This window comes from Protobothrops mucrosquamatus, unplaced genomic scaffold (assembly GCF_001527695.2).
Source record: "Protobothrops mucrosquamatus isolate PMUCROS unplaced genomic scaffold, P.Mucros_1.0 scaffold624, whole genome shotgun sequence".
NCBI lineage: Eukaryota > Metazoa > Chordata > Lepidosauria > Squamata > Viperidae > Protobothrops > Protobothrops mucrosquamatus.
Genome location: NW_015386920.1, coordinates 798183 through 811852, shown reverse-complemented (window position 1 = coordinate 811852; position 13670 = coordinate 798183). Strand labels below are relative to the sequence as shown.

Sequence of the window (13670 nt, the reverse complement as noted above, 5' to 3'; positions counted from 1 at the left end):
TGTAGTAAGAACTGTAGAAAAAAATATTTGCTTCCATGCCTGTTAAAAAGGAAAAATATTGAATTAGATCTCCCATGAGTTTCTGGTGTACAATTCAGAAATATTTTTCTTTAATATGTTGCTTTTGTTTCCACGTATCTATCACAGTATAAGATTGTCGGAGTCTTATAGCAAACATGAAAAAAAGTGAAATGCTTCCAGCAGTTACTGTTATCAAGATGGACATGTACGACCAAAGTAAAATGCCTTTTCCATTTTTTCAAGCACTGTCCTGTCCCAAAGTCCTGTGAATTGCATTATGTATTTTTTTAAAAGATATATTTATTGTTATTTGTCTTTCAGAATTTCTTATCTCACATATAAAAGAATTGTGAATAAGGTTAGTCCTTCAAAGCCCAAAGCAGACCTTGCATAATTACATCTTTTTGTTATATAATGGCAAATTAGTATCTGGAAGGAAAGTTTAATCTCCTCTTCATCATACTTTCAAGAGAAACCTTCCCTTTGTTACCGGAGTAGAGAATTAGACTGCACTTTCAAACAACCCCTGGTTCCAGAATGTTAAAGTTTTCTCTCAATTCTTATCTTATATTTACAATAAAAATATGCAAGTTAGTTACATTCAATTAACATTATGTAATCAAGACTCTACTAGGAGTTCAGGGACATGAAAACTGCACTTCTGGTTTCCCAAAATAACATGTTACGTTCAATCAACCAAAGTTTAACCTTTCCATTGACCAAAGAAAAAACTGTTAGGAGGTAACAAAAAAAAACCCATTATGTTCCAACCTATCCTTTACCTATCTTCTCCACAATTGATCAGACTCATGCTGCAGTTTGATCATCAGAAGAGGGATCAAGGACTACTTAATTGTATGCAAAAAGTACCATGTTGCCAATTGTTTTTATGTTGCTTTGTTTGTATTTATTTTCATCTTTGCTTCAAAGAAGAATTATTTCCAAGAGAAAAAAAATCATTTAATCATTAGCATACATTATCAGCATAACTATTATATCAAATGACTGGATAACATTTAAAATATATAAACGATTTAAGACATAGGCATGTATAGGTCCTATTACGTATGGGGTGATAACAAATTGAACAAATAAAAATGAAATAATTTAAAATCTGATTCCTCTGTCTTATGAAACTTACCTTATTCCCATTCCTTTTAGTTATAGTAAACATTAAACCTCCCTCAACACTCTAAATGGTAAAAGAAGAAGAAAAAGAAGAAGAAACATTAAACCAGTTAGTAGATGAATGCACCTCCACTGAATTAATTACATACTGCACTAATTGGCTGGCACAGGAAATTTAGCCTATAAACCATCAATCAGCTGAACACTGAGAATATATTTGGTATCATCTATCACAATTTAGCATATTTCAAATAACCAACTTGAGGAAAAAATTGTATTCAGGATAAAATGGTCATTACAAACTTTTTAAATTCCCCTTTGCCACATAAGTGCAAAGCAATGCTCATATTAAGTTTTCAAGTATTTATCTATTAAAATTTCAATGGGATAGATATTAAGAAGCCAAAATAAAAGTTTAACATTGTTTTAATTTGAACACATGGGACAAATAAATAAATACTATGAAGTTGTTCTTAACTCCAATCATTTTGCTTGCAACAACTTTTTTAGTTAAATTCTTTTGATGATTACAAGACCAAGAAGCCTAAAATATTAAGAATATTTGCAATGGTAATTTTCAGATGCAATGGATAATGAATAATAGATATGAATTTTTTTTACTTAGACTCTTAGTGTTCTCTTTTACAACTGCATTTAACATGTTTCTTTATAGTTCATGAGCCAAGAACAAAGTATGCCAGCAAACTTTGCCATGTTTTCATTGCCAAGCCCTATTTGCCTCATTAATGAGACTGGCAACTGGGTTCTCTCATTACAATTTAATATGGCACAAGCTAAGGAAAGGGGTTGTCACAAAGAAGAGGGAGTCAATCTATTCTCCAAATCACCTGAAGGCAGGACAAGAAGCAATGGATGGAAACTAACCAAAGAGAGAAGCAACCTAGAACTAAGGAGAAACTTCCTGACAGTTAAAACAATTAATCAGTGGAACAACCTGCCTCCAGAAGCTGTGAATGCTCCAAAACTGGAAGTTTTTAAGAAGAGCCTGGACAACCATTTGTCTGAAATGGTGTAGGGTTTCCTGCCTGAGCAGGGGCTTGTACCTTCAAGGTCCCTTCCAACTCTGTTGTTGTTGTTGTTGTTGTTCTTCTTCTTGTTGTTGTTGTTGTTGTTGTTGTTGTTATTATTATTATTATTATTATTATTATTATTATTATTATTATTATTATCCTGGATTTCTGGCAACCCTTCCCTCAAAGCATCTTGTGCCAGGCTTCACTCTTCTGCTTTATTGGGAAGCACCTCAGCATCGCCCATTAGTTTGCAGCTGACTTGCAGGCTGGTGAAATCTTCCTAGAAAAGCAAGAGAGCTCTCACCAAACTAGAGGAGTGAGAGATGAAAAGTGGAGAGCACTCTGTACCTATGACCTGTCATTTTGAGGATTTCTGACCATTTGTCTAGCACACTTGGGGCCGTAATCCAATATCCAAAATAATTTCAGTGAGATAAAAGCTCTGTACAAAGAGTCCAGTGAGTCTCTTTCAAAAAAAATGCTAGATTCATGTTCAGAAATAGCACCAGTGATAGGTCACAGAAGTTAGCATGACGGCTTTGAAGAATGGTTTGGGGATATTTGGGGGGATTCTTTGCTGCTTTATCTCATACTCCCAAGTCCAGATGAGCGGCATGAGCAGTAAAAAAAGTAGGGAGTATTCAATAAACAGCGCAATTCTGAGAAAACAGGCTTCCTGGAGGTGTAAAGAAAAGCAATTAATATATAATGTTAATATGTAATATTAATAATTTTACATACTCATTTGATCCTTCAGGGCAGTTTACAAAGAGTTAAAACAAGGTAAAAACAACTAACAATACAGCAATGTACATAATACAGGTAGTCCTTGAATTACAACCATAACTGAGCCCAAAGCAAGACATTTGTTAAGTGAATTTTACCCTATTTTATGACTTTTCTTGCCATAGTTGTTAAGCGAATCACTGAATTTTTAAGTTAGTAACACAGTTGTTAAGTGAATCTGGCTTCCCCATTGACTTTACTTAATCAGAAGGTCACAAAAGGGGATTACATGACCCTGGGACACTGCAACCATCATAAATATGACTCAACTGCCAAGCGTCTGAATTTTGAACATGTGACCATGGGGATGCCTCAATGGTCATAAGTGTGAAAAACGGTCATAAGTCACTTTTTTCAGTGCTGTTGTAATTTTGAATGGTCACTAAATGAACTGTTGTAAGTCGAGGACTACCTGTAAAAAACAATACTTAAAAATCATAATAAAAAACTCATAAAATCATAATAAATATCATAAAAAACCCCTCATAAAATTCCCAGCAAAGGTAGTCACACCTACCAATACTATTCAATAAAGCCATTGTGTCAACTCTGCCACATTCCCAAATATTTGTGCCTGTTGGCAGAAACCAGATGGGATAAATAGTTAAACAGTTTAAATTGTGTGAATCTGACTAGAATTTCTAGACATAGATGTGCTTTAGTAACTTTGTTAATTTTACACAGAACATTCCTAAAGAGATGGCAAACATTTTCCCTGTCTCTAACTATTTACAGTATTGAGAATTTGCTCTAATAATAGCATTGTGAATCTCTACCAACTGGTCTGCCTTTTGAAGACACTTCATTCTAATTTTGCTAGTATGATTTACAAAGATCATTATTTTTCAGTGACCATTTGATATTTCTTCTGTATGCTTGCCTGATATAAACCTACCAGGCAAGTGGATTCACCATAAGCCCTCATGACAACTTTGTAAAATAAAAATTGCCGCATTAAGTTAAGATTTTCACAAATTGCCACAAAAAACATATTTATGGTTTTCTCAAGCCACATTAAAAAATATATTTCAACGAGTTTCATTAAATGGGAAATGGTTATTATAAATCCTTGTAATTTATACTATCACAAGTTCAATATTAGATTATTTAAAAAAAAAAACTAATCAGAGAGGAAAAGAAGGGGAAAAAACTTTAATGGAAATATATTTCACCTAAATGTTTTTCCTAATAGCTACATAATGTAATTCTAGTAATTTCAGCAAATATTGTGTGTTTTCTTCAAATAATAACTCTTAAATCTTTGAATAAAAATATGCAGCTGCATGGAAACAAATCCATAAGGAGATTGATATCAAGATATAAAAAGAAAAGCAGTTTTGCAAAAGCAATTTTGCAACAATGTTCATACACTCGCAAATTTGAACACTGAATATGAAGAGTGTATACTTAAAAATCATGAGTTGATCACTATTAGAAATAACCTTTTAGCATTTAATTATGCTAAAACAATTAACACAACAGGATTAGCTGCTTTATAAATATTCAAGCTTCTTACAAGGATTACATATATCTATATATCTATACTAATCTATATTTCTCAATTAGTAGTCCTAATGTATGTGTACAATTACCCTATGTGTACAATTACCCTATGAAAGAGATCTGTCACATGGCAATTATTGTAACCTAATAATTTCCAATATATTTTAAAATCAATTTGTATTTCTGTATGTTCATTCAAAAACTTAAAATGTTTCTAGCCTGATACTATCTACTTGATTGCAAATTTGGAATTTGCAGAGATACCTTATTTGCCAATTGCTGAGCAGAGTGCCAACCAATCAATGCACATCCTTTCTGCTTCAAGATAACTAACTAGTAAGACATATAGAACCACTCATATACAGAAACACATTTTAGTGCTCTATTGAATTAAGAAACAGCTTTTTATGCTTTTTTGACAAGAAAAATAATACGTTTCTAGCATTCCTGACCCCGCACACACAATATTCATACATTATAATAATAGTTGCAATTTATCCATGTATATTTCTGCAGATTTGACTGGTAGTTTGCAAAATGACCCTACCAATAGACCGGAAGGGGAATATCATTTTAAAAAGCAATTAAAAAACATATTCAGAAGCCACAGGAACTTTTCATTCACCAGAGTGCCATTGTGCAGTAAAGCAACATTCTGACTAGTACAGGGAACTACACACATATAGCAACCCACCAAGACTAACACAGCAGAAAAAAAAAATTCAGGACTTTTCCTCAGGACCAAAAGTCCCAGCAGGATACTAAAATGGGCTATATAAAACATAATCTATTTGTTGAGAAGAGAAGACACAGCATTAAGTATCTTCCAACTGGAAAACAGATGCCTATAAACCCAGGTTGAAACTGCTGGATACCAAGTTTCATTCATTTCAGAAGCAAGTCAGAAAAAATCAAAATAGATTATCTGAGGATGTTGGGGAATTGGAAATTTGCATCACATCAAATCACCATCTGGAAATGTTCAGTACTTAGCCCAAGGGCTCCAATCAACTTCATGGCTAAGTACATTTGTACATAAGTTTCTGCGCTCCTAATAAAACACTACATTATTACAATATGCTAAGGAACGAAACAGCATAAAGCTCTCTCTATATAAGTGTTAGCATTATCTTGTAAAGAGATATCATTTCATCCCTGAATGTGAATATTCTGACTTTAAAATGTTTCACAATGATTAAATTTCTAAAATTCCTTTTTTCACACTCCAGTAGAAGATTCAGGCAGAAGAAGAATTGTTTAGCAAGCACAGCTTAACTGCAAGAAAGTAAGAACGCTGAAAACATAAGAATGCAGGTATAGGTTATCTAACAGAATAAATGATAAAATGTGATAAAATGTGGATAAAATGTTGGCATGTTATCTTTAAAACTAGAGTAAACAAATGAACTTGTGTACCTTGGTAAAATATTTGCTAACACTGGAGAAATGGATGGAGAAATTTTCAGATACACAAACACTAGTGGGAAAGTAGTGGGTAGTATATGGCATGTTGTGAGAGATTACTACTGGTCAGAAAAAATAAACATGGTTCTGCCCTGGAAGCTGGAATACTTGGGTACATCACACACAAAAAAGTCAAACAAAATGCAATGTGTTTTTTTTTGTTGTAAAAACTTCCCATGATAGAACAAGAAATCAAGAATCTCAATCCATGGATGCTTACTAAATGTAGCTTGAATATAAAAATATAAAAAAGTACATTGCAGTGGCTTAGTCATATAAGAAAATGAGTGAAAATCAATCTACAAAATATGAAAAAAACAAAGTTGAGAGAAAAGGAAAGAGTAAGAGATTTGCGATTAGGTGAAATTAATGACATATAAAAAAGATGTGGTGAGAAACTTAATTAACAAAGGCAATGTATTAGTATGTGTATGGGCACAGTAGAAACACGGAAGGTTTCCAAGGATAGCGAGGTTCCATTGTGCTCAGGACTTGCCAGTTCTTTATAAGAGAAGCTAAAACTGTAGAAAATGAGATTACAAATATTGATTCAGCAAACACACCTTATTAAAGAGGATTCGACAAATGGAACACCAAAATGGCACAAAAGCCTATGATATTTCCTTTAAGTAAGAACGAACCTTGATTATCACGAATTAGCTCACTGTTGTTACGTAACAGCTTTTGTCACATGTGCAGTGTCACATCATGCAAAGCAACGGAGCTGAAATGAAGTAAGGATTAGCAACTCCTTTTTACAGTAGTTGAGTTGGCAGTTCACACATTTTGAAAATTCAGGAAGTACAACAAGAAAATGCAAGTATAATTTACGAAACTAAAGAGTACTTCAGTGGTTAATACTTTAACTATGTTGAAATGGTTCTATGAGCCTGAGACATAATAGGAACTGAAAAAATACGAAGAAAGACTTGTCCTGCATATCTATTGGAGTAGCTGTCTTGGTGAATGCACTTCAGCATGTGTGGAGTTGGCAATACAAATCTTCAGGCTTACACGAAAATTTCAAAAATAGGATGACTAGCTATTAGATATGAACGTTCAGAATAAATCTAGCTACATAGCTATAACCTCAGTCGGATGCTTTCAGAGGATGCTACAAAATAGTATGAAGAGTTCAACTTCAGCTACAAATGAGAACCAGAAATGTCATGAATTATCAAGAAAGCAGTTGGATATCAGAACAGGAAAAGACTACCTATTATTAAAGCTGACTTCAAATAATATGTCTAATTCTAAGGTAATTGTTTTATTATCTGCATTAAGGATAGAGTCTTGTTCTCAAGGTATTTGAAAACATGGCTAAAAATTAAAAAAAGATGATGAAAATTTGCAATGATTTTTAATATATAGCTTTAAAAGTATACTTTTAAAATAAAGTATAAGTTATATTTAAAAATTACTGCCTTTTTGGAATATGCCTGTATATCAGTGGATATTATTCAAATGTGATTGTAATTATTGCAGAAAACATGTATTTACAGTGAAAATTATGATTCTTTTTTAGACTTTATATTTATTAGCTATTTATTTGGAAAGACAAAATATATCATTTATGAACATGCTGTCATTTAAAAAATAATTTTCTTTTCCTCAAAATTACTGTATGATAATTTATATTTGGCAATAATTTATATTAGGTGATCTTATAAATTCATCATGGCATTCACTTCATGATTCTTCAGTAACATATCATCCCAAAGTGTAACATTTTTCCTTGGTTATATTGATCTATTTGGATGAATTAAGTGACTATATCATTACTTTAAATCAATTGGTTTGTTGAATACTATATTATTTGTATAGATTCATGAAAGTATTTACACAAATCATTGCCAAAGAAGGTGGCAAAAGATAAACAAGAATCTTAGTGCCTCTAGCAATAAAGTTGGCAATTTCCTAGTATCATATAAACTGTATTCCTATTTATAAGTATAAAAGCAGGATGTTTTTTTTAAAAAAAAGTCCACCTAGCCATTTGTCAAATTCTGTTCTTTCAAGAATGTATAGTCAATACAAGATTACCTAATGCACAAAATATTTATATCATCAGGCAGAATAGCTGCTTGGATTTTGCAGTCTGCATTACCTTCAAGTATCTTCTAAGCCTAACAGTAGCTCCAGCCATGAATAGCCACCACATTTAAACATCTGAAAAAAATTATTATACAATCCTTCTCTTAGGCAGCAAAAGTACCTGACAGTACATTTAAAAAGAAAAAGACAGTTTTGTACAGGTTAACTTCTAATTCCTGGTAAACATGGAGCTGGAAAAGGCTATTTCTTGAAGCCATCATTTACCAGCTAACTGCTATTTTCTCAATCTTTAAGGTGTTGCTTGTTTTCTATCTTCAAGCTATTGCTTTACAAGAAATTGTAAACAAGCCTGGTTTGAGAGGTTGTTACATTTCTTCCCTTGTAAAAAAAAAATAAAAATGGCAGGCGAATGTTCCTTTCGACAATGATTGCCTCTTCAGGACGGAGAATGAAGTTAAAGAGATGAGGGTGCTTGGGAGCTATCCAAACTCGGGTAGCCTTCCCAAATGCGCTGTGCTCGTACAAGAAGCGGGCGGCTGTCGCTTCCCCTTCAGAGGTGACAGTTCTGGGGGACCAACAGCAGCCCAGCTGACGCTCAGCGCGCTCTTATCACGCCAAACTGCGCGCAGCTGAAGCCGCAGCCCTGGGAAAGGCAGGCGAGAGGCGAACGCGGCGGCAGAAACGCCTCCCAGCCTAGCCCGAATCCGGCTCCACCTCCAGCGCTGCCGTTTGCTCGCTTGCTCGCTCCCAGTCGCTGCGGCCTTGGCGTTTGCAGAGCAAGGGAGGCGGGTTTCCCCTGGTTCCGTCTCTCTGCGCTGAAGCTGCTTCCTGGTCACCTGAGAACGAGGAAGGAGGCCGGTGGCTCGACTCGTTTCGGGTGCTGGGACGCCGCCATGGCTTCGCTTTTCAAGAAGAAGACGGTGGACGGTGAGGCCGAAACCTGTTTTTTTTTGGGGGGTGGGGTGGGATGGGGTTGCCGCTCCTTTTTGCAATAGAGGTTCCCTTAATTTCTCAAAGATGTATCCCTTCTTATAGCTCCCTTCGGGTATGCATCGGGTGAAGACTACAGTCTCAGCGTGTCCAGAGAATTGAATGGAACCGAGGTCCCAAAGGACTCTGGATCCTTTAAGACGACATAAAATTTGCTCAAACTACACGCTCAGGACCGCTTTGACCGGCCAAAAATAAAATAGTAATGACATGCTAAGAACACTTTAACACAAAACCAAGGGGGGGGGGGGGGGTTATGACTATCCATTCTACTACTCCCCCTCCCGCTCAGCCCCGTGATTGCCAAAATATTCTGGATGTTAAATAGCAATCATGATACTTTCTGGGTTGGGTTCCTTGCCCTTTGGTCTACTCTACATGTTTCTCACTTTCAGCTTGACCTGTAGTAGTTGATTTAAATATGTAGGTGGCTTTGGGTGTTCATTTGCATAGTTAAAAAGGTAGAGTGGAAGTGGAATGACTCTTGTCATATAGATATTGTTGAAATAGTTTGTAGAATTAGTAGAAACAAATATACCAGGTTATTTAATTTTCGGGTTTGTTTTATGAGTGTAAACCCTGTTGAGCAAATGAAATTGAACTATACATTTAGACTGAAAAAAATTCTCATGGAAACTAATTTAAATCTAAAGGAATTTGAGGAAGCTATAATCTCTTTCAGATAAATGCTGTATGTACTTTAAAGTAAACTTTATAGAGAACTAAACTGCTCAAATGGAAAAGAGATTATTTAAAGGGATGGTAAGATACTTAAAAGTTGCTTTTTATAGCAAATTGAAAACATTGCTAGAAATAGTCTAAATAGAAGTATATTTTTTTTAAAAAAACTGAAAAATGTTTCAAAGTGGTTTTTAAAAAAACAAAACAAAAACAAAAAACCCTACTTTGGAATTTGATGGGCATAAAAAATAGTTTGAAAAAAACTTTTTCAAGATTCAAGAGAGATTAATATCCCCAAAATAATGGTTTGTATTAGCATTGCTATATATTTCTTGAAAAAAGAAAAAGTATATCTTCATTTTCTTCCAGATATCTTTATATGAAGAGAACACACATAGATGCACACACATACACAGTGACAAGCTATTTATAGTTATATCACAACTCAAACAATCGCAGGATCAAAAGGCAGAAGTCTCTGCATTTCAAATGAGTTTTTTTCCTTTCTCTACAGAATAAATAACTGCAGGGGAATGTTTTGAACTGCTTTGAAGCAAGAGATTTATTGTGGGCAAAAGGGAATTTTATTATGACTGAAGCAACTGTTGTTATAGTTATTGTGAATTGAGACTGAAATTACAATAGTGATGGAGCTTTGGAATGTGTTTACTGAATGCTGAATATTTTTTACATGCCACGGCTATTTAAATCTAAGTTTTCTACTTTCCCCAATTTTCATATTGATTTAATTTTAAAATATATTGTGGTGAAAAAGTAGCATCCGTTTTACAATGTATGAATTCTTGTTAAGGATAACCTTTCAACTTGTACATTTAAGTCTACTGGAAAATATATTGACCGACAAATCCAAACTATCATTGATAAACTCAAGTGGCTTCTGAAAGGTAGTGATTGTAAAAATAAAAGGAGGGGAGACAATGTTTTTCAGATTCCATTTTTCTAATGTTCTTGCTATCATTTCACTATACAGATATTATAAATGGTTCACAGAACACTTAAATTTTCTATTCAAGTTCTCTAGGAAATATAAATTTCTGTGATTGCTTATTAAAATTTAGGCCAGTCAGGTGATAAAGCTGTCCTATATTATGCATCCTTCTGACATGCAAAACAGTTATGATAACAAAACAAACCCAATATTAAAGGTAAAAGTAGGAACGGTATAGCAGTATCACTAAGAATGAATGAGCAGAAAATCTGAAGACCAAGTAAAATTGCTGTGGCTTTGTTCTCATGAGAACTAATTAAAAGGCATAATAGTTGTCAAGACAATTTTTTATTTTTAAATTTGTATTTAATGTAAACTTCACAACAATCAAACAGTGCTCAGAAATTTGCACAGGGGTATAATATTACAAAATTAAAACATCAATACAGTTAAAATACAAATCATTACTCTTGCTCCCCAAAACCATATCAATAACAAATGAAAATAGTGAAAAGTAAAATAAGGTACAGAGTTTAAGTCAGTAATTATATAGATCATTGCATTCTTGAAACATTACAGTTTCCATTAAGACAGGGATGTCAAACTCAATTTCATTGAGGGCCACATCAGCATTGGGGTTGCCCTTGGGGGGGCGGAAGGCTGTGGCCAGGGTGGGTGTGGCCAGGGTGGGTGCAGCCTACTGGGTGGGCGTGGATGGAGTGGGTATGGCCTACTGAGTGGGCATGGCCAGCTGTACATCGTTCGTGTCAAGGGTGCCTGTGGGGGCCTGGGCAGGAGTGGGACAGATCTGAGGGTCTCTGGCAGAAGGGGATGGGACCAGGGCAAGTGCCAAGGCATGGTCCACTGGAGGAGCCTCACTGTTCCTCTCAGGCCATGCAGGGGGGGCTGGATGCTGGTGCGGGCTGCTCGGAGCCCTGGGCAGCAGAGATCAAATGCCCAGTCTGGCCCTTGAGCACCTGCGGCAGCAAGCCCAGACCCACTTCCCCAAGGGGGCAGAGTAGACCTGGCTTCGTATCCAAAGCTTCCTTAGCAATAGGATGGGAAACCCCCAGGATAGGCCAGGAGGAGGGGGCATTGGGATGGTGAAAGGGCAGCAGGGCAGGACTAAGGCAGGAGTTCCCTCAGACCCTCTCTCTCCTTCTTTCTTTCCTTCCTAAGTACAGAGTGGTGGGAAAATATGTGAGATGAGGGAGGAAGAAAAACAAGCAAGAAACACAGTTGGGTAGGTGTCACCCTTTGTGAGGAATGAAGAAATACACCATCACCTGAAAGTAGCCAGCACATGGCCCTTACCTACTTCACATATCTGGCTTGGTGGGCTCTGGGAGAGGGGATGCCATTAACAGTGTGAGAGTCAACATTACCTGCGCAATGCCACCCAGCCCCCAGCCTGCCCATTTTCGGCAGGCAGCGGGGCACTCTCCTCACAGCGCCAAGAGGTTGAGCCGAGCGGTGCAAAGCTCGTCAGCTTTGCACCTTGCTGCCTGCTGAAACTGGGCAGGCTGGGGGCTGGGTGGCATCACACTTTTTTTTGGATTCACGCCGCCCGGCTCAGCCTTTTGGCGCTGTGAGGAGAGCTGGGGGCTGGGCATCGTCGTGCTTCTTTTTGGATTCGCGCCGCCCAGCTCAGCTTCTCGGCGCTGTGAGGAGAGCGCCCCGCTGCCTGCCAAAACCCCTCCCCTGGAGCCCATCAAGCCGGATAGGTGAAGTAGGCGAGGGCCATTTGCTGGCCACTTCCAGGCGATGGTGCATTTCTTCATTCCTCACAAAGGGTGACACCTCCCCAGCATGCACCAAGGGAGCAGGGCCGACGCAGCAGAGGCTGGTTCCTTGCTGTTTCCAGATGGCCTTGTGGAGCTAAGACTGAATGCATTTCAGCATAGATGGCCACCACAAAATTGTACATTGGCTCCCGCCGGCCTGGGCCAGGGCTAAGGCAAAGGGGGCCATTCCCTCACTGTTTCCAGGATGGCTTCGCGGGCCACATGAAACCACTTTGCGGGCCGCATCTGGCTCCCGGGCCCTGTGTTTGACATGTCTGCATTAAGACTTTAAAGATAGCCATATAAAGTGTACTGGGTTGTATGATTGGGTGGCATGTTGAATCATAAAATGCGTCCTTGAAAAGGTCCCACTAGTCGTGGCATCTACTTCCTGGTCAAGTATGATTCATAAGTTCAGAAGGATCTCTAAATCACAATTTACCTTCTTCCTGGCATTGTTTGCCATATAGAAATAGTGCTGGTGTTGACAGGTCTCAACATACAATGAGCAATTCTATCTTAGTTTCATATTCAGTCTGTTCTCCAGGACTTGAGATGTGATGTATCCTTCCTTCATCCAAAGATGCTAATATAATTATTATTATTATTATTATTCCAATTTGTATCCCGCCCTTCTCCCGAAGGACTCAGGGCGGCTCACAACATTATTAAAACAAAGAAAGACCCACACACCCCACCGAATAAAACCAAATTAAAACCAAAATTTTTGTGTTGTGATAATTAAAATTTCTAAAGAACCCAAATTAAAAATCCTCCCTAGGCCAGGCCCGCTTGTTGGAAAAGCCATGTCTTGAGGGCGCAGCGGAAAGTAAGGAGATCCGGAATAATCCGGATCTCAGGGGGTAGTTCGTTCCAGAGGGCAGGGGCACCCACAGAGAAGGCCCTCCCCTGGGGGTCGCCAGCCGACATTGCTTGGCCGACGGCACCCTGAGGAGACCCACTCTGTGGGAGCGTACCGGTCTATGGGAGGGAATCTGTGGCAGAAGGCGGTCTCGGAGGTAGCCAGGTCCTATGCAATGGAGCGCTTTAAAGGTGGTAACTAACACCTTAAAGCACACCCGGAAGGCCACTGGCAACCAGTGCAGCTCGCGCAGCAGCGGCGTTACATGGGAGTGACGAGTCCCTCCCAACACCGCCCGCGCGGCCGCATTCTGGACCAGTTGAAGCCTCCGGGTGCTCCTCAAAGGGAGCCCCATATAGAGGGCATTACAGTAGTCCAGGCGGGAGGTGACGAGGGCATGAGTGACTGTGCGC

General features: G+C 37.7%; 1 protein-coding gene across 1 annotated transcript in view; it reads left to right on the top strand.

Annotated features, from left to right (window-relative positions):
* The first annotated feature begins 8755 nt into the window (after nt 1-8755).
* The window catches only part of CHMP2B (charged multivesicular body protein 2B), a 21050-nt gene continuing 16135 nt past the window's right edge, over nt 8756-13670 (top strand). The window contains exon 1 of the mRNA XM_015817717.1: nt 8756-8918. Within this exon, the coding sequence (XP_015673203.1) occupies nt 8885-8918 (34 nt within the window). The 5' untranslated portion in view covers nt 8756-8884. The remainder of the gene's footprint in view (nt 8919-13670) is intronic.